Source organism: Lynx rufus, unplaced genomic scaffold, assembly GCF_022079265.1.
Source record: "Lynx rufus isolate CCGP_SWC_20201006 ecotype Redwood Valley unplaced genomic scaffold, mLynRuf1.p SCAF_17, whole genome shotgun sequence".
NCBI lineage: Eukaryota > Metazoa > Chordata > Mammalia > Carnivora > Felidae > Lynx > Lynx rufus.
This window is the reverse complement of record NW_025814831.1, coordinates 14243792-14270594: the sequence shown is the minus strand read 5'-3', so window position 1 is coordinate 14270594 and position 26803 is coordinate 14243792. Positions and strand designations below refer to the sequence as shown.

The 26803-nt window shown below is 53.4% G+C and overlaps 1 protein-coding gene across 5 annotated transcripts in view; it reads right to left on the bottom strand.

Moving 5' to 3' along the window:
• TTC7B (tetratricopeptide repeat domain 7B) overlaps window positions 1–24067 on the bottom strand; it is a 254836-nt gene extending 230769 nt beyond the window's left edge. For 2 of the 5 annotated variants that reach the window (XM_047080223.1, XM_047080226.1), the window contains exons 1-2: window positions 23931–24066; window positions 802–956 (exon numbers count right to left, since the gene is read on the bottom strand). In XM_047080223.1, coding sequence (XP_046936179.1) covers window positions 802–956; window positions 23931–24051 — 276 coding nt within the window. In that variant the 5' untranslated portion in view covers window positions 24052–24066. Of the gene's footprint in view, window positions 1–801; window positions 957–15323; window positions 15520–23930 lie in introns of those variants that run through there. The other 3 variants (XM_047080225.1, XM_047080224.1, XM_047080227.1) reach the window with 3 other exon arrangements.
• Between the last annotated feature and the right edge of the window lie 2736 nt (window positions 24068–26803).

Genomic DNA, 26803 nt, shown 5'->3' with positions numbered 1-26803 from the left:
TGGAGCTGTGATAACAGTGAGCGGGGCACAAGAGCACAACGGTGGCTAGAGAAGATGATGGGAACGGGCTAGGTACGGGCAGCAGCCTGCAGAAGCGGTAAGAGCCAGCCTTCGGGGCCACAGAGTGTGCAGAGCCCCGCAAGCGAGGTAACGGTGGGGAGGGAGGAGGGGGAGTGAAATCCAGATGAAGGGAGATTCAAAGGAAGCAAGAAAGGACTGTGGTGAGAGGGAGAGGGCAAGCTGGGTGCAGAGACCAGAAGACAGAGCAGGCGGAGAGCAGAAGGGTAGCACTTCAGGTTTCTGTGCCGTGAGGAACAGGTCATTGCTCAGGCAGAGGGCAGTTCCTGTCCTGGCTCCTTCCCACACCAAGGTACCAGGCCTGCGGTCACCAGCAGGGGCCCCACACAGTTCTCAGGACATGCGTGTCTCAGGCAGGAACTGGCGGTAAAGGGTACTCCTGATCAACTCCTCTCCTCCCTACAGTGGGCCAAGGTGGCAGGTTGAGCTCTGGGCCTCAGACGGCAGCTTTATCCAAGCACCTGGGGCAGATGATGCTTCAGGACAATGTGTCATCGAAGAATCACCAGAGAGGCCCCTAGGAGCCGGAAGCCCCCCCCATGGTGGTCAGCCAGCCGTGGGTCCAGCACAACAATAGCGCAGCGGGTCGGCCTGCTTCCCAGAAGCCACGGCAGGGTACAGACGTGCTCCCCACCTGCCTGGCTCCTCATAACTACTCACTGCCCGGAGCGGGGCGGGCCCAGCGTCACCCCTCCGACCCCGCATCTCGGGCACCCACAGTACCTTCAGGTTCCCCCGGTCCAGGGCGGCGGTCAGATGCTTGCGGACCTCGGTCAGCTGGGGCCTGGGGCCTCGGGGACTGGCCCCCTGCCGTAGGGGGTGTTCCTTCAGGTACTGCTCCAGCTTCGACTCCCCGAGGAGGAGCTCTGCCATGTCATCTGCAGAGAACAAAGCGAGAGGCTAAGTGGGAAGGCCCCCCAAGGACTTCAGGACCGCCACACCCTTGCGCCGTGCCCCCAGCAAGGCCCTTCTGGAACTTCATAACCTTAGATGGAGTCCAAGGAGGCACCATCTTATGGTGAATTCTGTTCATCAATAAGAATGTTCCAGGGACATCCGGGTGGCTCAGTCAACTGAGCGTCCGACCTCGGCTCAGGTCATGATCTCACGGTTCATGGACTTGAGCCCCACGTAGGGCTTGCTGCTGTCATCGCAGAGCCCTCTTCAGATCCTCTGTCCATCCCTGCTCTGCCCCTCCACGACTCATGCTCTCTCTCAAAAATAAATAAACATTAAAAAAAAAGAATGTTCCAGAGTTTGTACTCAGAGAGGTGGTAGCTCATTCCTTTGTCACACATTGATTGAATCTAGAAAGACTTGATATATGTTAACAGAGAGAGCCCAAATTCAGTAGGAAAACACAAAGTTGTCTTACGATATTTTTCAGCATGATCTTTATAAAACAATACTATGTATTTTCCAAGAGCAATGCGGTGAAATCTCCTAGTCCTGTTGTGTTCTATGGCCTTATAACACGGAGGTGAGCTGGCAGAATATCTTCTACAGTCATTTTTTTATTATTATTTTTTTTACATTTATTTATTTTTGAGAGACAGAGAGGACAAAGCACAAGTGGGGGAGGGGCAGAGAGAGAAGGAGACACAGAATCGAAAGCAGGCTCCAGGCTCTGAGCTGTCAGCACAGAGCCCGACGCGGGGCTCGAACTCACAAACCATGAGATCATGACCTGAGCCGAAGTCAGACGCTTAACCGACTGAGCCACCCAGGCGCCCCTACAGTCAGATTCTTAAAACGAGTTGTGTCAAAAACACCTGAGTTGCATGCAGTCTGTTTCCGCCTAAAAGTCGAAGCTATATAGACATTGACAGCTGGGAATGTCTAGATGCAGGTTTTACCCCTAAGAGTATACTACTTATGGTTGCAATTCTGCTAATATCCGTGCTGGCTTGTTAATTAGAATGAAGAGCTCACTCCAGAAGTAGCTCTTTGGGATCCGCACATCTAGATGCTCTGAATAAACCCAGAACAATTCATACACCAGCCTGAGCACGACGTATTTCTGCTGTCATGGGACAGGATGCAATTGTATCAAGATGTAAGAGTGACAAAACAGGTCTGGAAGGATATATCTCCAATCCATGACCGTGGTTACCACCGGGATGCAGAGCGGCAAGGACCTCAACTGGAGTAAAGGGTCAAAATGGACTTCAGTTTTACCTTTAACATTCCAGTCCCAGAAAGGAGAACAGATTTGCCTATTGTTTAGGTAATCTAAAATTAACTCAAGAAAAAAAAAAAATCACAGAGGACCCGCTGAGATTCTGGGTGGTAGGTCCACTGAAGGCTGCAAGCTGGAACGACAGCCCTCCCAAGTCCTGTGGTCAGTGACCCAGATCTGCCAAATCTAAAGTTCTCAGCAGTGCTTCTGTCTGTGCACCAGGAAGCCTAAAATAGTCTCTTAGAGACGAGACCGAGGGTCCTAGGATAAGCCGAGCAACAACAGAACAGGGCTGAGATAAGTGACTGAACACAAAAATTCTGTAAGTGTCCAAGAAGAAAAAGCAAATCACCTACAAGATGAGGGGGAAGATCAGGCAAGATCCACAGAAGTATCCTGAACCGAAGACAGTGAAGCCACGTCTACAGAAGGCACAGGGACACAAAGCGTAGCCCAAGTGCACATTCTTGAGAATGAAATCCCGCTAATAAAGAAACTCGGGACTCAGGGGTGAAGGATATGTGGGCAAAGGCCTGACAGGGAGGGTCCACACATTTACATACAGGATACTAGGTGCCTACAAGAATTACAGTTAAAGAACAGACTGTGACTGCTTTAAACACAGTGCAAAAATGACAATATATCAAAATTGGGAGGAGCTTTAGAGCACCATCTTTCAAAACACGGGAATATAGGCTTAAAGAAAACACACACACACACACACACACACACACACACACGACTCCAGTCTTTTGAAGAGTTGATTGAACTCTTTTAGGAAGTGATGCCGTGCGCTGAAGCATTTATCTGGAGTTCAACAATTCCCTGAGATTCACTTTTGTTTCTTTTTTCCCATGAGTACTTATTAATACTTTATTTTTCAAATCGAGAACGGCTGCGCCCAAGACCTGTGTACAAGCCACACGTTATTTTAAAAGTTGCAGTCGCCATTGTAAAAAAGGAAAAAGAAACAGGTGAAATAATTAATTTTGGTAATATCTTTTATCTAACTCAATATATCTAAAATATTATCAGTTGAACAAGCAATCCATATTTTTTAACTACTGGCATAGTTTTATGTTCCTTCTTTGCATTGTTTTCCAAATCTAGGGGCACCTGGATGGCTCAGGTGGTGGAGCATGTGAGTCTGATCTCTGGGGCGTGAGTTCGAACCCCACGTTGGGCGCAGAGCTTATTTAAAAAAAAATTAGTAAATAAAAATGAATTTTAAAAAAAGCTTTCCAAATCTCATGGGTACTTCGCACATATGGCACATCTCAATTCTAACCAGCCACCTTTCAAGTGGCCAGAAGCTGCCCGTGGCTGATGGCTGTGACGTTGGACAGGAATGTGCGATCACTCTTCATAAAAGTCTGCCTGCTTACCTTTATTCTGTTTTCCTAAAAACATGTCTAGAATGAGTATCTCTTAAGAATGAGTAATAAAAATTTCTGAATGATAGGATTTGGGGTAATTTTTTAACTCTGTGTAGTTTGAATTGTTTTCATTGAGCAGAATTGTTTTACCTTAATATTAGGAAAAAGGGCGAGTCTTCTTTAAACACTGGAAGTATATATGATGGGACAGGAACAGTGGTTATTTCTGGGGTGAGACTATTCATATACACGGACTTTCTTTTCTGTAGATTTTAAGTTTCCAAAAGCTAAAATAACGTTAGATTCAGAGTTACAGATATAAATTCCAGTTTGTCACGCTGGGACTGTGGCCCTAGGATTTAACCTCAGTGTTCTGGGGGGGCGGGGGGAGCAATGTTAAGAAAGCTCCACTGTACGTGTGAACTGAGGATTCCTCGCTCCGCATTTTTCCCCACTCCGATTAACTCCCCACTGCGGGCTCCCCTGACCTACAGCTGAAATGGCCGTCCCCAGCAGAATCACTAGGCCAGCAAGCAGAAAGGACAGCAGACTGGGCCCTCTGCTGTCTGCCACCTCTTTCTAGTTGTGCGACCAGGGGCACATTGCTCACCCTCTTGAAGCACCAGCCTCCATGTATGAAATGGGAAGGATACTGTGACCACAGTGAGACCGTGGATGGGAGCTAATGCATTCTCGGGGAGGGACATGCTGTGGCCTGGCCTGCCATGCCTCTCAACTAGACCCTACAGGATGAGTAGGATCTGGACTGGCAAATAGCACAGGGAAGGACAAACCAGGCTGAGGGAACAGCAGAGCACAAGGAAGGTGCAAAGGCAAGGAAAGTGCACCGGACCAAGTGGCCGGAGAAGAGGGTGTGGGCGAGCGGGAGGGCAAGAACGGAGACTCAAGCGGGGAGCAAAACATGGGACTAACGGTTCCCCTCTCCCCGCTGAGCCCCATCTCCGTGGAAAACAGGTTCCGTCCAAGTTCTCCACACGTGGGCCCAGTGAACCTCCTCCACGCCTCTGGGATGACTCGGAATGCGGAGAACACATCCACCGCTCCTTGATAAACACCTACTGATCTTTTGGGCACTGCTCATCTCTCCCCGCACGTGCCCTATCCCACGCCACCCCCGGCTGCCACCAGGAACCTCAAGCACGCCAGCCTAGGCCTTTACTTATCTGCCCCTTCCACACTGAAATGAGAGGCCTGAAGGAAGAATCTCTATGTCACTTGTTTTCAGTCTCAGGGCCAACCAAGCGTAATGTCTGGCACAGAGCCAGTGTTCAATAAACGGTGAAGTAACTCAATGGTAGGCCAAGGCACTTGGACTACACCCTCCAGTGTTAGGTCTGGTCCTGCCTGTGGCAGAATCTGCCAACTGTCCCCAAATATTCATTCTCCCCTTTTTCCTTTAGTATTAGAGTCCCTGAGTTTTATCCATGCCCATGGCTGTCAAGGTAGAGACTACTTCCCGGGCTCCCTGGGGGCTGGATGCTAAGTTGTGGTCAGTGGGATGTGAACAGAGTGCCGCATGCAGCTTCTCTGCTGGCCCCACAGGAAGTGAGCTCACCCTCCGGTTCCTCCTCGCCCTACCCCAATAGCTGGGAAGAGTCCGCGTTGCTGGGAAATGGCGCATCCATTCTAACCCTCCAGATGGAAGCCATCTACTGAGGACCACAGAGCAGCACAACATGAGGAACCTCGGTCTCCAACACGCGTGAACTGCCACCAAGCCCCAGACCGCTTATGATCAATCACTGCGTGAGACAGAAACATTAACTTCCACTTGGCTCTTGTTGTTTAGTCACTGTCACTCGGACCTTAGTTACAGTGGCCAAACTGCTATCCTGACTAGATCTCCCGACCACCAAACAGGCTTTCAGCTGAGAACGGCTATCTGAGAACACCTCACCGAACAATATTCATTCCCAGGATCCCGCACGTCTGTAAGGAATTTCCACAGAACCCAACTGAGGGCTTTGGTAGAATGCCCCGACATCCCACCTCTCCCATTTCACGGCTTGTATATCCTAGGCTTGCAAAAATATTTAAACAAAGGACGACATAAAGAGACGTAAAAAGCTACCACCTTAGTGCTTTGCAGGATTTACAGACTTTTAGCGTATCGATCTCCGGATAATGGAGGAACACACCAGTCTTGTTGCCAAGCTCTATCAGAAACACTGGACGGGCCCTGGGAAAGGTTCACTGAGAGGAAGAGGCCTTGCTCAGAGTGAGGAGACACGGTCCCTTCCCTCATTGAAGCTCCACACGACGCAGTGGTACTGGAGACGTGCACAGTCCTGGACTGGAGGAAGAGGAGGAGACAAAGCCTTCACCAGCTATGTCACAGGTACGTGTTCACAAGCAGAAGAAACAGAACGTGCAAAGGCATGGCACAGCCCCGTTGTTCGGGGAACTCCAAGAGCTGAACCATGAAGGGCAGAGAGGGGAAGAGGGGAAGAGTTGGGATTTCCTGCCAGGTCGGCGAGGATCAGCTCCTCAGTTCCCGAAGGAGCCGCGCGCTCTGAGCAAAGAGCGGCTGCAAATTGAAAATCTGAAATGAACGTAGCGGCTGCAAAATAATTTGTGAAACTTTAAAATTGTTCAGGCTCCAGGGAGTCGCCCAGGCAAATTATGTTTCCTTTTCTCTCCTTCCAAAAAGGTGACTTCTCTACCACTCACTCTCCCAACCAGGAGGGCAAAGATCTGAAAAACATGCTATGAACTCACGCTGGAGAAGTTCTACGGAGGCTGCGAGGCTCCATCCTCAGCCGGCGCTGCCAGCTCTTGTCAAGGACCCCTGGGTCCCCAATTCAGAGGCCACGAGTGACAAAGGACACAGATGTCACCTAGCCAGTTGTTACTGCCCATAGCATGTCCAGCTACATGCTAGGAAGGTGAGGCACAAGGGGAAAAAAAACGGCACCTCAGGGCACGCAAGAAAATTAATTCCAGCTGGATTAAAGAATTAAGTATGAAATAAAAGAGAATAAAAAGTTAAAAACAGACTTTCGCTTCCAGCCAAGATGGAACAGATTTACCCTCCTGTATAAAATAACCACGAACACAGGGCGCCTGGGTGGCTCAGTCAGTTGAGCGTCCGACTCTTGATTTCAGCTCAGGTCATGATCCCAGGGTCATGGAATCGAGCCCCATGTCAGGCTCTGCTTTGAGGGTGGAGCCTGCTTAAGATTCTCTCTCTCTCTCTCTCTCTCTCTCTCTCTCTCTGCCCCTCCCCTGTATGTGCGCATGCACTCTCTCGCTCTCCCTCTCAAGTGAAAAAAACAAATAACCATAAACACAAGACAAAATATGTGAAAAAACAATTTTCACAACATTGGACGTGGGACAACAGAGAAAAGTGGTCCCTGAAAAGTGGGGAGCAGACAAGGTGAGCTCTGTAATTGCCTTGAGAGTTTCTGGCTGCACCACTGGAACAAGGAACCCTTACATGAGGATTCCGCCTCATGAAATACTTAAATCTAAGTATCTCTCCCCACTCACTTGCCTACTCACACTCACCAGGCACAGGGTAGGGCACAGCCGGCCATCCCACCCTGCAGGGAGCACAGCAGGACTGCACAGTGGGGCCAAGGGTGTACTTTCCAGAATGGAAAAGCCTAGGAGTACAACGTGGAAGACAGAGCTCTGGCCTCAGGCAGCCCCAGGCTTAACGTCGGCTCCCTAGCTTACTTAGCTGAGCGGCTCTGGGCAACTTACCTAACCTCTCTGAGCCTTAGTTTCCTCACCTGGCAACGGCGAGGATTGGACGTGGGTGTAATGCACAGAGTACAGAGCAGGTACTCAATAGATGTGAGTTACGATTACTGTCATTGCCATTCATTTTGGACTTGCTATCTCCCAGAATGGTTATGTTGCATCTAGGAGGCCAGAAAGCTCTAGGGGACACAATCCCTGTGCTCAAGAGGCCTGCGATCTAGTAGGACGATAAGAATGTTGTATAATCTTACTAGACAAGCCATGCTGGGCTCTTACTAAATGCCGTGCCGCGCGCTGAGACATCACATCACCCCGTTAGTCCTCCAAACCTCACTAGGACCTTTTCTCAACCTCCATCCTCACGGATGGGGGACCAGGCACAAGAGGTGAAGCCGTGTGCCAAAGGCCACAGGGCCAGTCAGTCCTGGAGCTGGAATTCTGAACCCAGGCCATCTACCTGCGCCGTTGCCCCGGCGCGTCAGGCACGAACTGTGTGGACATCAGAGAAGGGGCCCAGCTTCCCTCCCGAGCAGCCATGGGACGCTGGCCAAGCCATTTCACCCTTCTGCCGCAGGGCTGCCCGGGCCGTTCCTAAGTCCCTTCCTGCTCCGCCTGCCAGGACTGTCAGGTGACCAGGGTGAGGAGGGACTCAGGGGTGCTCGGGGCTGGTTTCCACCTTTCCCACGGGTATTTTTCAGGGTTTAAGTGAGGCTGCAGAAACCAGCTTCCCAGGGACTTAGGTAGAGATACAGCCTGAAGCTGAACAGAGACGGCTCCTGGGGACCCTCACTGAGAAGCAGATGGGGAATCGGCCCCGGGCGAGAGCCCTGTGCTGAGCTTCATCTGCAAACAGACAATCTCCGAAGCCTGGCGGCTGGCCCTGCTCGATGCCCAGGCGGCCTTGGCCTCCCTGATTCCCCCAAGGAGGGAGGCGCGGTGTGGCCTTTGCCACTTCAGGTGACTGCCCCCCCTCCCAGCCTTCTCCCTCACGGGATAAAGAGCTGACACCCAGAGACTGGATCAACGCGGAAGAAAAAAGCCTAAGGTTTCCACTCTATTCCAGGGAGTACGTGACACCAATACAAAAAACTCTCAACAACTCGCATTTGTCAATAGAGAAGCATTTAGGTCTATTCAAACCAATCCCGCGGTGGCTCCGATCCAAGAGGAAAAACAAACCCCTGCTCAAGTCCAGCCGCTGTCAGCGTCCCCTGCACCTCCGTTGTTGCCCTGCGAAGTCAGCCAGGTTCTCCATTTCTTGGTCTCAGGACGACTTCAGTGAATTTCGTCTCATTTACTTGGCTCCTTGTAAGTCACAGGTACCCCAGCACCTACAGCACTTGTCATCCCCTCCCCACCAGGAAGTGACAGAAAAATAGACACTGGGATACTGTCGGCAGGAGCATAAATCGGTACGAGTGTCCACCGAGGGCAATTAGCAACATCTACAGAACGATTTATGTACCTGCACCATCTGACCCAGAAATTCCAGGCTTAGGAACTTATCCCATACATACGTGCACTCCTGAGCACCTACATGTACCAACGGGGATGTTTCTACATACGGCCCCACTGGGAACAGCACAGGACAGAAAACCTGCACAGTCCTCACTGCGGCGTGCCCCACGTGATGGGACATAACGCGTCCCTTACACGGAAGGAAACGGATCTACATACGGTCCCGCGGTACCTGACTGCACGAGCGGCCCCAGCTCTTCATACCCCTGAACCCACATGCTTTCTGGCCTCTCACACTGAACGTGGGCTTGGCCGCGTAACTTGCTCTGATTGACAGGACAGACGCAGACACGTGTGACACACACAGAGGCTCGGAAAAGGGCTTACTCGCGTCTGCTTTCCTCTCGCTTCTCTGTGACCCTTGAGAACGCAGCCGGGCTGGCTAAGAAAGGCCACAGGGAACACAGCTGAGTCGTCTCAGCCAGGCCCAGCCACGGGAGAGGGCCCAGACAAGGGCAGCTCCATCGCGGAGCAGACCCACAGCTGGCTCCCCTGGCAAGCCCAGAATGGTGAAAAATAATAAAAGGTGGCTATTTGAAGGCACCAAGTTTGAGGATGGGTTTGTGACACAGCAATAGGTAACACTGTCAGAGAGGGATACAAAACAGGGTATGCAGTATGTTACTATTGTGTGTGAAAACCAGAAACCAACAACACTCTTTCTTATACACATACAGATATGCTGGCTATTTCTTTTTAATTTTTTTTTTAATGTTTACTTATTTTTGAGAGAGAAAGCACAAGCAGGGGAGGGGCAGAGAGAGAGGGGGACCCAGAATCCGAAGCAGGCTCCAGGTTCTGAGCTGTCAGCACAGAGCCCGACGCGGGGCTCGAACTCACAGACCGTGAGATCATGACCTGAGCCGAAGTCGGACGCTTAACCGACTGAGCCACCCAGGTGCCCCATACGCTAGTTCTGAAAGGACCCCCAGGAAAGTTCCAAGAGTGGCTACGTCTGTGGACAGGAGCAAGAGGACACAGGGATGCTGTAGGAATAAAGTTACTTTTCTCTCTTGTATTATTTGACTTTTACTACCATGTACATTCATTGCCTGCATAAAACATTAGTTAATTTAACAAGAAAAGAGGGGAGGGGCGCCTGGGTGGCTCAGTCAGTTAAGTGTCCGACTTCGACTCAGATCATGATCTGGTGGTTCGTGGGTTCAAGCCCCACATCGGGGCTCAGAGCCTGGAGCTTGCTTGGGATTCTGTGTCTCCCTCTCCCTCTGCCCCTCCCCTGCTCGGGCTCTGTCTCTCTCTGTCCCTCAAAAATGAGTAAATGTTAAAAAAAAATTTTTTTTAATAAAAAAGAAAAGAGGGGAGGTGGACCGGGATGGGGGGACTAAATGAATGATGGGCATTAAGGAGGGCACTTGTTGGGATGAGCGCTGGGTGTTATATGCAAGTGATGAAGCACTAAATTCTCTTAAAACCAATAAAATAATCATAATAATCAAGAAAAGAAGATGGCCCGTGTTGGAGTGTGCTGACTCGGGAGTGCGTAATCTGGTCACCCACAGGGGGCTGGCAGGACCTGGCCCGTCATCTCAGAACCAGGTGAGGGAGGTCTGGGTCTGCAGTTATTAAGTAGAACTCGTCACCGCTCTCCCTGGGCCACCAGCCTCCCACGTGCACACTCTCCAGGCCCCCCGCATCCTTCCGAGGCTGTGGCAATCTGTCTCACCTGGGGGTGCCTGGACAGGCTGTACCTCCCTCCCTTCTCCTGCCAACAGCCCAGGCGTCGTGTGAGCTGCAGTTCAGGGTCACCTTGGAGAAGCTTTCCTGCTCCCTTGGCCTGACCTCAGAGTGCTGCACGCATTAGCCACCAGCCAGCATTTACTTAGCACCTGCCAGCACCCGGCACGTACAGTGGTGGGTGAGGCAGAAGCGTCTCTGCCCTCGTGGTGCTCACATTCCAGAAGGGGAGACAAACCAGGAAAAGGCCAGGTAGCGGTAAGAGACGCGCAGAGAGCTAAAACAGGGCGGCGTGGCAGTGCACAACTGGGTGGCTACCTGAGACTGGGCGAGCCACGGAAAGATCTGAGGGAGGAGTATTCTGGCAGCCCACGGAAGGGCCCTGGGGCAGGAACGCAGCTGGCATGCGTGAGGAACAGCAAGAAGGCCGTGTGGCTGGAGCGGCGGGGACAGATGGGAGCATGGTAGTCAGAGAGGCGGGTAAGGGCAGCCACGAACACATTGTGGCAGACTGTGCTCAGGAGTGTGGCTTTCCTTCTCAGAGCATCTGGAAGCCTCTGGAGGGGGTGGGGAGTGGGCAAGCAGGGGGTTGAAGTGATCCGGTTTAGGTTTTGTGAAGACCCCTCCCTCCGCCGTGTGGAGAGCGAACTTGGGGCTGGAGAGGGCGAGGCAATGGCAGGGACGGTTGGAAGGTCACCGCAGAGGAGTCTGGTGAGGGGTGACGGATGCCAGGACAAGGGGGCACAGGTGAGAAATAGTGCCGAAGGGGAGAGACGGGCAGAGGGGAAGACGCGATTTGGAGGTAAAAATAAACAAGATTTACTAATGGGTTGGACCGGAGGTGTGGCACACAGAATAACACCCCCTGCGCCCCAGAGATGACTGTGCCCTAATTGCTGGGACCTGTGAATATGTCACCTTACATGGCAAAAGGGACTCTGCAGATGGGATTAAGTTAATGGCCTTGAGACGGGATTATTCCGGATTACCTCGGGGGCACCACCGAGTCCTTGGAAGAGGGAAGTAGGCGGCTCAGAGGAGGAGATGGTGGTGAAAACAGGTATAGTCACAGAGGAAGCTAACTCCTTGCTCTAAAGATGGAGACGGGGCATGAGGCAGGGAATGTGGGCAGTCGCAGAGGCCAGGAAGGCAAAAGCATGGATCCTTCCCGAGAGCCTCCAGAAGGAACTCAGCCCCTCTGACACTTGAGGTTAGCCTAAATGAGACCCACTTCCAACCTGTGGCCTCCAGAACAGTCAGAGAACACAGCTGCATTGTTTCAAGCCAGTAAATGTGTAATAATCGGTGACGGCAGCAATAGGAAACGGATGCACGAGGGATGAGGAATGGATGGGGATTAAAGACAAATTCTTTAATCTCAGATATGACACTGCACAGTGGAGTAGACAGTGGTACCGTTTTGCCGTTTACTGTAGGGGAGGAGGAATAAGACCAAGAGTTCTGCTTCGACAGACTTAAATAACATTCGATATCCAAGTAGAGACATCAAATCGGTGGATGGAGGCCGGCGTCAAAGCTGGAGGAGAGTGAGTGAGCGAAAGGACCAGGTTAAAGAAACCGGGACTGCCTGTTACAAAAACGGAGGTGAGAAGTTTCCAGAAAGAGGGAGTGGCCAAGTGGGTTAAAGTCAGCTGGAATAGGGAAGAAAATAAGAGCACAAACGTAACCACTGGATTTGGCAACAGGGAGGCAACATCGGAGGGTGACCTTGACAGGAAGAGCAGCGGGATGGGCAGGGACACAAGCTCCGAGAGGGCTGAGGAGACAAAGGTTCCTCGAAGAGGCTTTGCTGAGACAGAGCAGAGAGGCGGGCAGTGAGGAGACAGAGACGTGGGACTGAGGAAGGTTTTTACAGGAGAGTCTTGGGTATCTATGAACCCTCTAGGGCATGATCCAGGAAACAGAGAGAGACAGAGAATTGATCCAGAGGCGAGGAGAAATGCCAGAAGCCGTGAAGTCCTGAGGAGGCTCCAACAGGGCGATTGTGAGCCAAGGTGAAGGGGGTGCAGGCCTTAAAAGGAACCGGAGCCTCCACACGATGACAGGAGGGAAAGTGGACACAGATTCGGTGGTGGGAAACAAGGAGGTTTCCTAACTGCCTCTATTTCCTCGCTAAAATATGAGGCAACGTCATGAGGTAGGAGAGGATGCCATCCAGATAAAAGGCCTAAGAAGGGAAAAGAATGCGTGAGAGCAGGAATACAAACATGCCAGAAGCGTGGCAGTGCCTCCGAGGTCACTTGTCATCAAGTGCAAATGACGCGCAAGGTTCCTCCCGCAAAATGCAGCACGCAGGGGCAGGCCGGGAGCTGGGCTTAACCGGGGTAGGGCCACACAGCAGGGCAGAGAAGAGAAGGTCATGTCACCCGGCCCCTCAAAACCCTCCGGAAGCTCCCCTTTCACCCGAAGTGAAAGCCAAAATCCCTGTACCTTACCACCTTGGCTCTGACCTCTGCCCTGTCACTCTCCCCTTCACACCCTGTCTCCAAGGCACACAGTAGGTACTCTTTAAATATTTCTGAAAGGAATGAGTCAATCTCTAGTCTCCCCTTCACGGACAGGACCTAATCAGGTACCTCAGCCCCCCTCAGGCGTGCCTGGCATGTAGCTGGGATATGATTGTTGACCGAGACCCCGGCCTTCCCATTTCCACCTCAGGGCTGCCTCTGTTCCCCCTCCGCCATCTTTGCTTGAATTATGACCCGGTTCAGAGGACCTGGCCATTTGGATCTTGACTGAAAGGCAAAGATGCCATAAGTCAAAGATTAAGGAGCTCAAAGAAGTTGGCAGAAAGCTATATTCTGGGAAACTCTTGGTAGTTAGAGTCCAGGCTCCAAGCCAAAGCCTTCTGCCCGTGTTCACGCACAATGCAGAAGCTGGAGGGACAGGATGAGAGAGTAAAGTGTGGGAACAGAAGACAATATTTCCACTGCGCTGGCAGAATAGATAAGTATACTGGTTTAACACACACACGCTCATACACACGCACATGCACACACATACACACACACTTCCCTAGAAAAACCTAGTCTAAGAAGAGAAAAGGTAACTTGAAAGTCATGATCTTGGAGTTGGTTTGGCCTGTCCCCAGGGCTCAGCAGGACAGGAAATGACTCTAACAGGGCAGGGGGATGTTATCAGGCCAGCCCAGAAGGCTTGGAAAGGGCTCGCTCAGGAAGCTGGCCCCACACAGACAAGTTAAATGCATACCCACACAGAGCCGGCAAGCATCTCTTGAAGATTCAAAGCTCTAATCCTGTCCCTGCCCTCAAAGACTACAGTGTGGGGCCATCAAGTCCAGGCACAGCGGGGTGGAAAGACCACCAGGGACACTCAGAAGACAGGTGAAGTAGGATTTCTCCAAGTGAGAGTCCAGGCAGAAGGAGACGCCAAAACTGGTGTGTGCGGTGGGGCAGAGGTAGGAAGGAGGCTGCCCCGGGCCGCGGGGCAGCTGCAAGGGGCCTGAGGGACCTACCTTCCCAGGCCTCCAGGCCCAAGACTCAGTGGAGAGCGGAATCTCTTGGCCTGGCGGGCCAGAGAAAGGAAAGGCATTTACTGCAGGTCCCTGTGCTCGACATGCCCAGCAATATCACCTCACCGACTCAACACCCCTTACTTGAGAAAACATACTGCTTCTTCTTGGACTCAGAACCTGCAAGGGCCAGAGAAGGCAGTTACTCAAGGGAGGCAGGCCTCACAGCAAAGGGGCTGAACCAGCCCACAGGTGAGGAGACTGGAGGGACAAGGAGAGGCAGCAGGGAGCCCTGGCCACTCAGCAAGTGTCAACCCTACAGTTGCACAGTAGACACAGGAAGAGAAGGTCATGGGCATTCAGTCAGCCTGAACAGCAGTCCATCAGCCAGAACTTACCCAGAGCCCCAGGCAGGCGGGGCCATCCAGTCACCTGAGGGACGATACCAAGAGTCTTAGCCTCTCAGGTAGACACTCCCTCCCCAGGACCTCCTCAGCCCTCGTCCTCTCCCACTCCCACTCCCAGCACTGAGCATGTGTGCTACACTAGAGCACAGGGTGGGCCTAATGACCACGGCACCCCAGGCCCTCTCAGGCAGCGGCTTGGCACCCAGTATGCACTCAGCAGGTGTTTGAGGAGGAAATGAATCCGAGTTAACTCCTCAAGGGCAGCGGCCAAGGTGTTCACTGAACAACTAATTGAGTACCTACCGTGTGTCAGACATGTTACTGGTGCTTGAGATATAGCAGAGAACAAAAGAGCGAAACAGCCCTGCCCTCATGGGGCTGACAGCCCAGCGGTCACATTCGTTGTTGCGTCCCCAGTACACATCATGACACCCCCACATCCTATCCCGGCTCATTAAAGTGCAGGATGGAAGGCTGCAAGGAGAGGGCTGGGGAGTCTGTCAGACCTGGCGTGAGGCCCCAGGTCCACACTGACTAGTTCGGGGACCCAGCTAACAGCGACTGCCGTTCAGCTTTGGGCCTCAGCCACAAGTCAGTACAACAGGACCCCACCCCAACCCCTCCTGCACGGCTCTGCTATCCCTGTTGTCATTGTCGCCCTGCCTGCTTCCTCCTCCCTGTAAAGGGCTGAGTATCTGGACCTTTCTAACCTCCTTCCACACACAGTACTCCTGATTCAGGCAGGCTGCTGCAGATGACTGCTGGTGCCTGAAACTGCATTATCTCTTTTACTCCTCAAAACAACCTTTGAGCTAAAGAGGGAGGCTCGGGGAAGCTGAGTAACTCACCCAAGGCCGGACAAGCAGCATCAGAGCCGGGATCTGAACCCAGGTCTAATTGGACAAAGCCCTGCTTTGCACCGGGTTCCTTTCCTCTTTGCTAAAAACCGCTCCATCTGCTTAACAGGGTGAACTACGGGCCTGCTTGCCCAGGCCTGGGGGGTTCCCAGGACACAGGATTTTCAGTTCTGAAAACCAAGAAAGCGTCAGGCCGACTGGGACATGTTGGTCACCCTAAAGCCACAGCCCTGCCCAAGATCCTCCTCCTGGCACTCTGCCAGGCCCCTCCCACTGTCGTCTCAGCGCACCCTGCCCTCAGCCCCCCAGTAACCCAGCGGCACCCTGAAGCCTCGTAACGCGGTCATTGTTCTCCTCAGGCTGCAGGCGGGGCACGCTGTCCCCACCACTTGGACAACCGTGTCTAAAATCTGGTCCTGGAACTTGCTGTGCTCCAACCACCTATGCTCATCAACAATCGTGCTTCCTGAACCCCAACCCCACTATGGCTTCCTGAAGCGGAATTCGGGCCCAGCATGGGAATCTGAGTTGCTAAGCAGCCCCCAGGCGACTCAGCTGCCCAGAGATTATGTGACTACCCTGAGCTGGAAGCTCCTCGTGGCTGGTGACCCCCTCACTCTATTTCTTCAGGTGCAGTCCCCACGCATAGGAGGTACTCATTAAATGCTAAGGATTATGGTTGAGAGCAGGGCTTCCAGACCCGCTTGATCACACAACCCACCTAAGGCTCTATTTAAAAATGCACACGTCGGGGCACCTGAGTGGCTCAGTCAGTTAAGCGACCGACTTCAGCTCAGGTCATGATCTCATGGTTTGTGGGTTTGAGCCCCATGTTAGGCTCTGGGCTGACAGCTCAGAGTCTGGAGCCTGCTTCGGATTCTGTGTCTCCCTGTTTCTCTCTCTCTGCCCCTCCCTTACTTGTGCTCTCTCTCTCTCTCTCTCTCTCTCTCTCTCTCAAAAATAAATAAACATCAAGGGGGCAGATGTCCAGCCCCCACCTTGGACCAAGGGAAATCACCTCCCCACCGGAGAGGCCTGGGAATCTATGATGTCCAGGCTCCCTTAGTTCAGTGCTACTCAGAATGGGTGGACAGACCAGGAGCACTGGCATCACCCCGGAGCCCTGCCCCAGACCCACTGCATCATCAGAATCACTAGGGATGCGGCCCAGCAAGGCTACTTGGTGATTCTTTGATCTGACAAGTTTAGAAAACAATTTGTTGGTATAAAGAAAAATGGAACTAGAGTGAGAAGAGGGTTAGAAACCAGCTCGATGAACATCTCCAAACGTTGGTCCACTTATCCCCAAATGAGAATTACAACCTCCGACCCCATTCCTCACGTGGTCATTGTGATGCCCAGAGCACGGCGCACAGCAAAAGCTCAAGAAATGCTTGTTCATTCCCTACTCGCACTGTTTTAACACCCAGGGAGTCAGGAAAACTAAGGCTTCAGAGAATCAAGTGAGGTGCACAAGGTCACTCAGAGGGCAAACGCATGCAGATTCTGACTCCAGGTCTAGGCAGCGTCCAAAAGGACCACAAAACGTCTGCTCCGCCTTGCTCTGGCACGTCCCCCTCCACCGCACTTGACGAGCAGGGGCAGACACACAGGGGCTGTGGCCACACACACTGCTAGGTTTCCTGTGGCTTGGGACTGCCCTCTCTACGTTACATGGCATTCATCTGACCCAGCTGCCAAATGCCTGTTCCTTCTTGTCTTGGTAGTTGATGGAGAGGGTTTTGAGAGGTGTCAGAAAAATCTTCCCTTCTCTTGGCTTCTCAGATGGGAAACACTGGCTTTCACAGAACGCCCTGCAACCCTCCGCCACCCGCCAAGCATGAGGTCACCCAGCGGGGCAGGAATCTACCCAAGTGAGGTCAACGGGCATCAGAAGCGGAGGCCGTTCCCGATGGCGTGCCCGGTGCAAAGCTGGCGGGGCAGCTTGGGGTGCCCCGAGTGAGCGAGGAGGTGTACCTGCTGGAGGGCCTTGGGCGGCAAGTAAGGAGCGAACCCAAGTCAGTGTGACTTCAACAACAAGACGTTTATGACCCCACATACAAGCAAGTCCAGAGAAGAGGACCTCCCGTCGCCTGTTCCAATCGCTCAGAGGCCTCCGCGCGAAAAAGTCCGGGCCCAGTTGGCCGCACAGCACGCCAAGCGGGCTGACAGTTCATCCCAGCAGAACCACAGCCCTCGGTCCCCTAGAAGCTGACCGCCTGGGTGAGGAGACAAGACATGTGCCAAGACAGGCCACATGGGGGAGGAGAAACAGCCCTGGACTGGGGGATGGGAGACCATAAACCCACCACCATGGGCTATTTATATTCTATGTGTCCCTTTGCAGCGACTGCTCGTGTGTTTTGATACAGAAAGAGTGACATGTTTTATTATCAAGTGCTGCCCCGGACCCATTGAGAGGGTCACATACTGGCCAGCATATGGGAAATTTCCAGTATTTCTGGAAAATTCTACATTCTTAAACGCAGCTGGCACCAAGGGTTTCAGAAAAGGGATGCTGAATGTGTATCACCCCTTCCCATGCGGGGTTTCACAAGGGGAAATAACGCTCTTAGTTAGGAAGGAGCACAGCCTCACTTTGAACCAAGCAACTGAACCGGTAAGCCAGAGCTCTGACCCACTCTGCTCTTTTCTGCCACTCGCCAGCTGGTGGCTTTGCAGGAGACACCTCTGTGAGCCTGTTTTCTCACCTGTAAAATGAAGAGCCAAAGACTAGATCGATGGCTTTCAAATATGTTTTTAAAAGCACATTAGCTCTTCTTTCAAAGGAAACTTTAGGGAAAAGTATCGCTGCTCCGTTGTGTGAGGCCCGCGCACCTGGCCCCCAGGCCCCTAAAGCGTGTTCCCAGAGGGGTTCCTCAACCACGCGGTTTGAAAACCGCTACACAATGGGATCTCTCAGGACCCATCTGGTTCTAACACTGTATGGTTATTTTCTCTGAAGCAAATCCTTCTCTGTGAAGGGAGGACAGCTGGGAGGAACTTGAACCAGACCTTGACAGACGGGTAGGCTTCTGACTGCAGAGAGGACTTCAGAGCAATAGCGTGAGCATGGGGGCAAAGACAGTGAGCAAAGTGAGTGTGAGGGTCCAATAGGCCAAACCAGCCATGGCGGGGGGGGGGGGTGCGGAGGAGACAGGGATGGGGGTGAACTCAGGTAATGGGAGGACACACCGGAAAGGCTGGCTTACCAAGCAGATCAACGTCAGGAATCCTCAGAGCCTGAAATCCCTCCAAGTCGGAGGCCAGGGAGAAGCTGAGCAGTCCCAGCCCCACTGTGTGCAGCCACAAGGTCATGGTCCTTCTGCCCTCACACAGCAACCATGAGCCTGAGCCCCGGTGCTTATCTCAGAGCTATCAACATATTATTGCCAAATAAGTGAACCTTTGAATCCAAAAATCAGGACGTATGGTCTGCCACAAAGGTGCGTCCTTCAGAGGACAGACAACAGGACAGAGTACGTGAAAGCAGGATGGACGCCCTAGGAAGGCCGAGATGAAGTGTCATCAAGGTCTGACTCGTGTCCTTCCCCACTGTCCAGGAACAGTCTGACGTCCTGGGAACCTCCAAAGAAGCCATTGCAAACCACAGTGACACCTTCCCACCCCACAGCAGACTCTCGGTTAAACCTCAGCCTTATTTCCAAAGAAGCCCCTGGTCCAGCAGGAAAGGCTCCAGAGGCCTGAGACCAGGGAGTTGTCCAGGAACTCAGCCCAGCTCCAGAGTGGAAAGCCACCGTGCTGGAGGCACCAATGCCATGGGGAATATCAGTTATCGGCAAATGCAAGAACTTCACTCCCACTCAATGGTCTGCATACATTTTGAACCAAACTTTGCGCCACAAATATTCTTTGTTTCAGGCACCATTTCCCTACCTGCCCATCACCAAGAGGTACTTAAAGGGTCTCAAAACCACACTTAATCAGAACGGTGATGATCCCTTAAAGGAGAAACCACCATTTGGGGCCGAATTGTTGTAAGTGAGCTCAGTAACTGAGCTCACCTAAGATTAGCAGACAGGGAAAGGAAGGAAAAACAGACACTGCTTCAGAAAGGGGGTGGCTGTCTGTTGGGGCTGGCACAGGCTCCAAAATGCCTCTTTCTGTGCCTGAAATACGCGAGAGTCTCCACCGGGCACAAGCTCAAGTGTGTCATTTCTAGGCCTCCCATTCTTCTTCCCAGCCAGGTGATATCCAGGACATGGCCTGCCTTGTCCAGGGTTATACTGCGTCAGGTGGAGAGAGTAAACAGTGGTGTTTTGCATGTAGCAAGCTTTGCCTTTCTCACCCCATTTCTTCCTCACCGCCACCCTGGGGGAGTAGGATTACCAACCATATCACACCGATGAAGAAACACAGCCTCCGAGCGATTAGCTAACTGGCTCAGGGTCACCCAGCCAGCTACAGGTAGAGACTGGATAGAAGCCCAGGTGCCAGACCACTGCACTTTGTCACACAGCAGTGAACTCACCATGGGGAGGCTAAAGGGTGACATTCTGGAGACAGAAGGCAGCTGGGACTGTCCTCCTAGGGCCAGGACCGACCTACGAGCCAACAGGGAGCTGATGTGCTGTTCTCCGTCTTTACCCCCTCACCCCCCCAGGCTGCCACCTCAGCTCCAGGCCACCGCACCTCAGAACTCCCTGTACCCACAAATCTCCTGGATACCTTGTTAAGATGCAGATTCTGACCTTGCAGGTCTGGGGTGGGGCCTGAGAGTCCATTCCTCACGCGCTCCCACACGATGCCCAAGCTGCTAGTTCGCAGCAAGAATCTAGACTTGAGTCGAATTTTCTCCCACCTCAACCCGCCCCCCTTAACTTGTGTGGTCACTGTCCTGCTGGAACACACATGGGCCTGGCATATCACTGCCACACATTTTGTGTTTTTGAGATGGAGTGGTTAAAATGGTACCCACAGGGGGGCACGAGGCAGAAAATGGATTTGTGGGGTCTGTTTTCGGCTTGGCATTTGCCCTTTTCTTCCTTATCCACCTCTTGGCAAAATGTCTAAACCAATTTATCTCAGAGGAGTCAGGCTGGAGCAGCGTGCTCTGAAAGTGTCTACTATTTCAAGCCCACAGCCGTGCTCCCGTCCCAGAAGAAGCAAAAGCTGCTGAGTAGGAAGTCCTCTGCAGGCAGGTCTCCTCCACTCGGAAACCTCCCTTGGCTCCTACCTCATTCAGAGAGAAGCCAAAGCCTTAACCGTGACCTCCAAGCCTCAGGTGATCTGGCCCAGCCACCCCTCTGCCCTCATCAGGCCTCTGCCCTTGAGGTCCCCTCCCTGGAACATGCTTGGCCACAGCCTCAGGTCCTATCTCAAATGCTGCCTTCCCGGTGAGGCCCTCCCTGGCCACATATTAGTATCCTCTGTGCCCCCCAACCACCCCTCTCTCAAAGCACTGCTGCCTCTTCCCCTCTTGAGCCCCCTCTGATACCACTTACGACCATCCGGCAACCTGCAAATTTTACTGAGTGAGTTTTATGTACATCCCCTTGCCCCTTCCCCACCAGAATGTGGACTTCACAAAGGCAGGGACATTTGTCACTTTTGTCTGTTTTGTTCACTGGTATATCCCCAGTGCCTAAAGCAGTGAGTAGCAAGTACTCGATATTTATGGAACGGATGAATGAACGAACAAATGAATGAACGAATGAAGAGCCTACATATTAAGATGTCAGACTCTGCGAGTAGCCCTGGGAGTCATTAGTTCCTGTGATCCCCGTAACAATCCCTGCAAACTCAGTCTTCAGCTCCCCTTCTAAGGTGAGGAGACTGAGGCTCTGCGTGGTTAAGTGATTTGGCCAAGGACATAGAGTCAGGCTCAGGCACTGGTCTGCCTCATTCCAAAGACTGTGTTCTGTTATGCCTGTGGCTGCCTTCAAAGTGTCTTACTATGAAAAACATGACATTAACTCGCTTTCCTTATTCCAAGCAGCAAATGCTTTAGCCAAAGGATTTTGCCAAATCTGCCCAGAACTTGAGGTCCAGTGCACCCAAAAGGATCTAAGGGGGAGCTGGTGCCCTCAAACCCAGAAGGAAGTCCCACCGCCAGCCAAAGGAAGCCCCCAGCAGCCAAAAGAAGGGAAGGACCCTCCTTCAACATTTCTCTGAACCCTAAAGAAGAGCCACAATAATTCTGGTCTTGTTTCATCTCTTTCCTTGCTGTGTATTTTTACGTTCCTGAGCAATCTCTTTGACCTTTTTAAGGCTGGGTGGGTGACCTTTTGTCATCAACGACTGCTACAAGGTAGGTGGGTTCTGGGGCAGAAATCTGCCTCTCATGAGCTTCCCAAAAGCAAACACACACACAGACCCATGGACTGCAGTGCCCCCCACAACCCACTCCCCCAAAAGCCCCATAATGACTGAGGCTCAGGCCCCAGGGACCAGTCCCTGAGAAGGAAGCCAAGCCTTGGGAGGCTGTGAAGGTAAGATGGGTCCATACCACCTTCAAAGCCCATCTATTCCAAAGACCACCATAGTTTGAGTCGCCTCTCCCCCACTCATCACTCTCAATCGCCTTTCCTCGTCTGTTTTCTTTAAATCACCTCCCACTGGGGCACCTGGGTGGCTCAGTTGGTTAGGCGACCGACTTCAGCTCAGGTCATGATCTTGCAGTTTGTGAGTTCGAGCCCGTGTCAGGCTCTGTGCTGATAGCTCAAAGCCTGGAGCCTGCTTCGGATTCTGTGTCTCCCCCTCTCTCTGCCCCTCCCCTGCTCATGCTCTGTGTCTCTCTGTCTCTCAATAATAAATAAACGTTAAAAAAAATTAAAAAATAAAATAAATCACCTCTCACTATCTGAAGCTAACCTATATATTGATTTCTGTATTTGCTATCCTATCTCCTCAGAAAAGTTTAAGTACACGAGGGTAGGAGCTTGGTTAGTGCTGTTCACTTCTGTTCCGTTCCTGGCACAGGTGGGCACGCAAATATCGGCGCAATGAGTGAGTAAACAAAGCAGAAAACAGGTAGGTTCTGAAGAAGAGAACCAGGAGGGGCTCACAAATGAACCCATTTAACCCTAACATCAACCTGCCCTGAAGGTATTTTATGCCTACCCAGCCAGGAAGTGACAAAGTAGACCCAGGACTGTCCAAACTCCAAGGAAAAAATGAGACCTTGCTGCAGGTAACGAGAGGAGAAGCAGGAGGAGAAGCCGGTGAACCTTAAAGGAAGGGCAAGGTCAAGCTGCCATTGGGGCCCACGGGACCAAATACCATTGTTGTCAAGGGAGGACTTAGAGAAGAGTCAACACTTTCCACCAAGCTGAGCCCAGGTAGATCTATGCTTCCTCCATGCCCCTGGGGCAGTCATGGTACCCGCGTCCTTCCAGGAAACATCTGCCCAAAGCAGGGTACCACAGTTGAGAGTGTGCAAAACCAAGTTCTTATTTCAAGGCACTAATACCGTAAAAGGCACAGTCATAAACCATTCTTGAAGAAGACACGTGACATCCCTCTCCATTTCTGGGTAGTTTGAGGTTAGAGAGTTGAAAATAGTGTGATGTCTTTTCTTAGAGCAGTGCCATTCATTCATTCATTCATTCATTCATTCATTCATTCATTCGTTCAGCCACCATTTGCTCACAGAGCCTCAGGCTGCCAGAGATGATATAAAACACAAAACCTCTGCCCTCTCACCAGTCCACTGGTGCCCTTGGTTTTTGGCGGGTACTAAAGGACCAGCAAATATTAACGATACTTGCTTCCAAAACAAATAAGGCCACGTGGAGCTGCGCTCTGAAATGGGATTTTGGATGCAATTTTGATTCGATTGGGTACAAGAACCAATTCACTCAACGGGGCCATAGACTAACTCCAAGCACCAGGTTCCTACTCAGTGGCTCCCTTAGGCCCCTTCCTCCTCCGGGCACCGAGCCCCTTGCCCATCCAACCCCATTCCTCCACAACATTCCCACCTCTCTCTACAATATTCTCTCTCTGACTCTCTTGACTCTACTTCCCCAAACCTGACCTCCCTAGGTCCACAGCTTTGACATTCTACTCTCTGAACCCCAGGACACACATCTCCCCTGCCTTCCCCAACCACCCCCGACACACACCCCAAGTCTGAGCTTCTCCCTGGAGCCCCTTGAACGTCATGTGTTTACAAACCCTATTTCCCAGGGGTCTCTGTTCGACACCCCCCTGGGTACAGCATACACGCACACACTGTAATCCCCTGCACGCTGCACGCTGCACGGGCCGGGCCGTGCCCGGGGGAGCACCCTCCCCCATCGCCTCCAACTTCTTACAACCCCAAGGCCGCCCCGGCCCCTGGGACCCCGGTGCAGCAGGCGGCTCCTGGAGCCCCCCGACGCGCGCATCCCCCAGGAACCCGCCAGCACGCCGGAACTCCGGGACGCCGGGCACGGCCCCCGCCCGCCGGACGCCCCCACCGCGTGACGCCCGGGCTGCCCAGGCCCCGGCCCCGCGCACCTCGCCGGCGCGGCGCCCGCGATCCCGGCCGCGCCCCTGCCCGCGCCCCTACGCGCCTCCGGGGCCCGGCCCGGCCCGGCCCAGCGGAGAGCGCGGCGCCCCCCTGCAGCCCAGGCCGGCGCGCCCGGTGCCTACCGTTGGCGATGAGCTTGGCCGACAGCTGCTTGACGAGCTCGGGGATCCGCTCCCACTGGCACTCGGAGCGGCAGCGCTCGATCTCCGTCTCCAGCCGCGAGCCCGCCTTCCTGGTCGCCATCGCGGCCTGGCCGGGCCCGGCCCGCCCGCCCGCAGGCCCCGCAGGCCCCGCCGCCGCCGCCGCCGCCCGGGCGCCCCCGCCGCCGCCTCCCGCTGCCGCCGCGGGCGCGGGCTCCGGCTCCCGGCTCCGCGGCGTAACGGGAGCGCCGGCTGGGGAAGGGGCGGGGAGGCGGGCGGCGGCGGCGGGCGGCGGCGGGGCCCCGGGCGCCGCGAGGAGCGGCCCCTGCCGGCCAGGGCCGGAGCGGCAGGCGGGCGGGGGGCCGGGGCCGGGCGCGGCTGGGGGGCGGCGGGAGGCTGAGCGAGGGCGAGGTGCGGCGGCGGCGGAGGCCCGACGGGGGAGGGACGGCGGGAGGGGGGACTTGGAGGGGGGCGGGGGCTGGGGTCGAGACCCGAGGTGGAAGGGGTGGGGGGAGCGGCGGTGGTGCGGGCAGGTGAGGAAGGGCAAGGGTGAGGGGTGTGGGTCTGGCGGGCTGGGGGCCTGGGGACCCGAGGGAGGGAAGAAACCGCAAAGGGGAGGATGGGGATGGGGCCTAAAAGGGCAGCGACCCTGAGGAAGGTCACCCGCCAGACAGGACTAGTGGGCCTGGTGTGAGGGGAGTGTGAGGGGGAGGCCTGCCTGAGCTTGTCCTGCCATCTCAGGTTTCAGTAGATCCCTCTGGGCCAGGGTTGGCCTGTCCCCGTCAGGATGCCCCCCTCTGCCCCTGGCAGCCTTAGCCCCCAGGCAGACGAGGTGGGCGAAGAGTCATCCGTGTCAGGCCGGCACAGCACCTGTCCAGGGGCTCCATAAATGTCTGCTGAGTTGAACTGGGCCTGGCAAGGACTGCTACCAGCTCAGAAGCCAGCTGCCTTGCCCCCTGAGGAGTATGCAAAGTCACCAGTGGGGTTTCCTTGCCTTGGCTCTGTGGACTGAGAGCTGGGGGGCAGGTGTCCAAGGTGTGCATTCTTTCAGTTATTTGGTAACTATGTAGCGATCACCAGCTCTGTGCTTGGCCCTGGGTTGGGTGCTGGGAATAAATACAGTGGAGAACTAAACGGCCAAGACTTCTGTCTCTCCTAGAGCTTTCATTCCAGCCAGGGGAAGAAATAAGCAAAATACAGTAGTCAGTTAGAAAGTGAAGATGGCTATTTGAAGAGACGAGGGGGCCAAGCGAGAATACAGAGTGGGGGGCAAGGGGTGTGAAAGATGTTGCAATTTTCAATGGGATGTTAGCCTTGGCTTCATGGAAGTGACACTTGCCAAGGACTTCAAGAGGGTGAGAGAGAGCCTTGAGGACATCTGGGGGGGAAGAGCATTCTTGGCGTGGGAAACAGCAGCGCAAAGGCCCTTGGGGGTGAGGGGGAGAGAGCATTTGGGGAGTTGGAGGAACAGCAAAGAAACCAGTGTGGCTGGAGTGGAGGGAGGGAGTCGAGGAAAGGCAGGAGGAATTTCAGTTCATGGAGGGCCTTGTGGGTCGTTGTAATGACCTTGGCTTTTACTCTGGTGGAATGGGATGTCTGTGCAGGACTTTTAACAGGAGTGTCACTTTGTGACCTACATTTTAGGTATGTCCACTATGGCTGAGAACACTGCCAGTAGTTGGGGAGAGAGATGGCTGGGGAGGCCCCTGGGTGATAGCTGTGGCTGAGGTGAGGATGCTGGGTGCTGGACAGTGTGACTGAGGCCGGAGCTGACGCTCTGGAGCTCCAGTGCTGAGGAAGCACTGTCCCCAGCAGCGGCACCCCTTCCAGGGACCTCACTCCATCCAGCTTTGCAGGAGTTTCACATGGGTTCGTCTCCTGTCTCCTCAGCAGCCCTGGGGCTGTTCTTGGGGAGAACAGACATGGCGGACATCGGTTCACCATGAGGAATCTGAAAGGAGACATTGGACGTTAGGAAAGGAAGGTCAGGAGATAACTTCTGCCGTGACCAGCATAACCTTCAGGCACCCCCAAGGACCTGTGTCGAAGGTGACCTGAAGGGTCTCAGGTGTTGGGGACAAGCCCCAGGAAAGGGACATGTCTTAGCAGAGGACCCTTTGGTGCCTGGTGCCTTCGGTTCTGCCAAGAGGGAACAGGAAGAACAGGAGGAGAAATGTCCACAGGAGATATTTCCCCTCCCCCTCGGACCCTCATCTTCTCCTCGAGGCTCTGGCATGGCGATCTGTCTCTCCAGACATTTGCCTGGAATGTTTTGTCCCCTCTGGTCCAGGAGGGAAATTCCTGTGCGTTCTTGGAGCCCCAGGCCATGCTAGGGCTTCTAACAACAAGCTTTGTAGTGACATTTAAGACTGCCTCAGTGGCCACGCTGGAATGTGAATTATCAGAGTTCCACTTATGTCCCCCTACGTGATGAGTTCCGAGACAAGGCGTATGTCGTCATGAGGGCGGAGTGGAGCCTGGACCCTATCCCAGGAGGTGCCTCCTGGGCAGTGACATTTCACCTCTCCACACCTTACATGCCTCCAGCTCCTCAGCTAGCATACCTATTCGGTAGAGTTGGTGGAGAATTAAATAAGAAAATACAAGCAAAGCACTTTAAAATGGCATTGACCCACCATAAGAGTGCAAAAAACGTGAGCTCTCATTCTGTGCCTCTGTACCCCCCTTGGACCCAGCATAGGAACGATGTAGGAGTTTGAGTGAACGAATGAGGCTGGTGATCTTCAAGGTCCGGACTCAGCCTGCAAATGTTTTCCTTTTGGACTTAACAGAACAGTGTCTGTGACTGTATCTGAGGCTTCCACCTTCACCACAGGCCACCCTGGAAGTAGTGG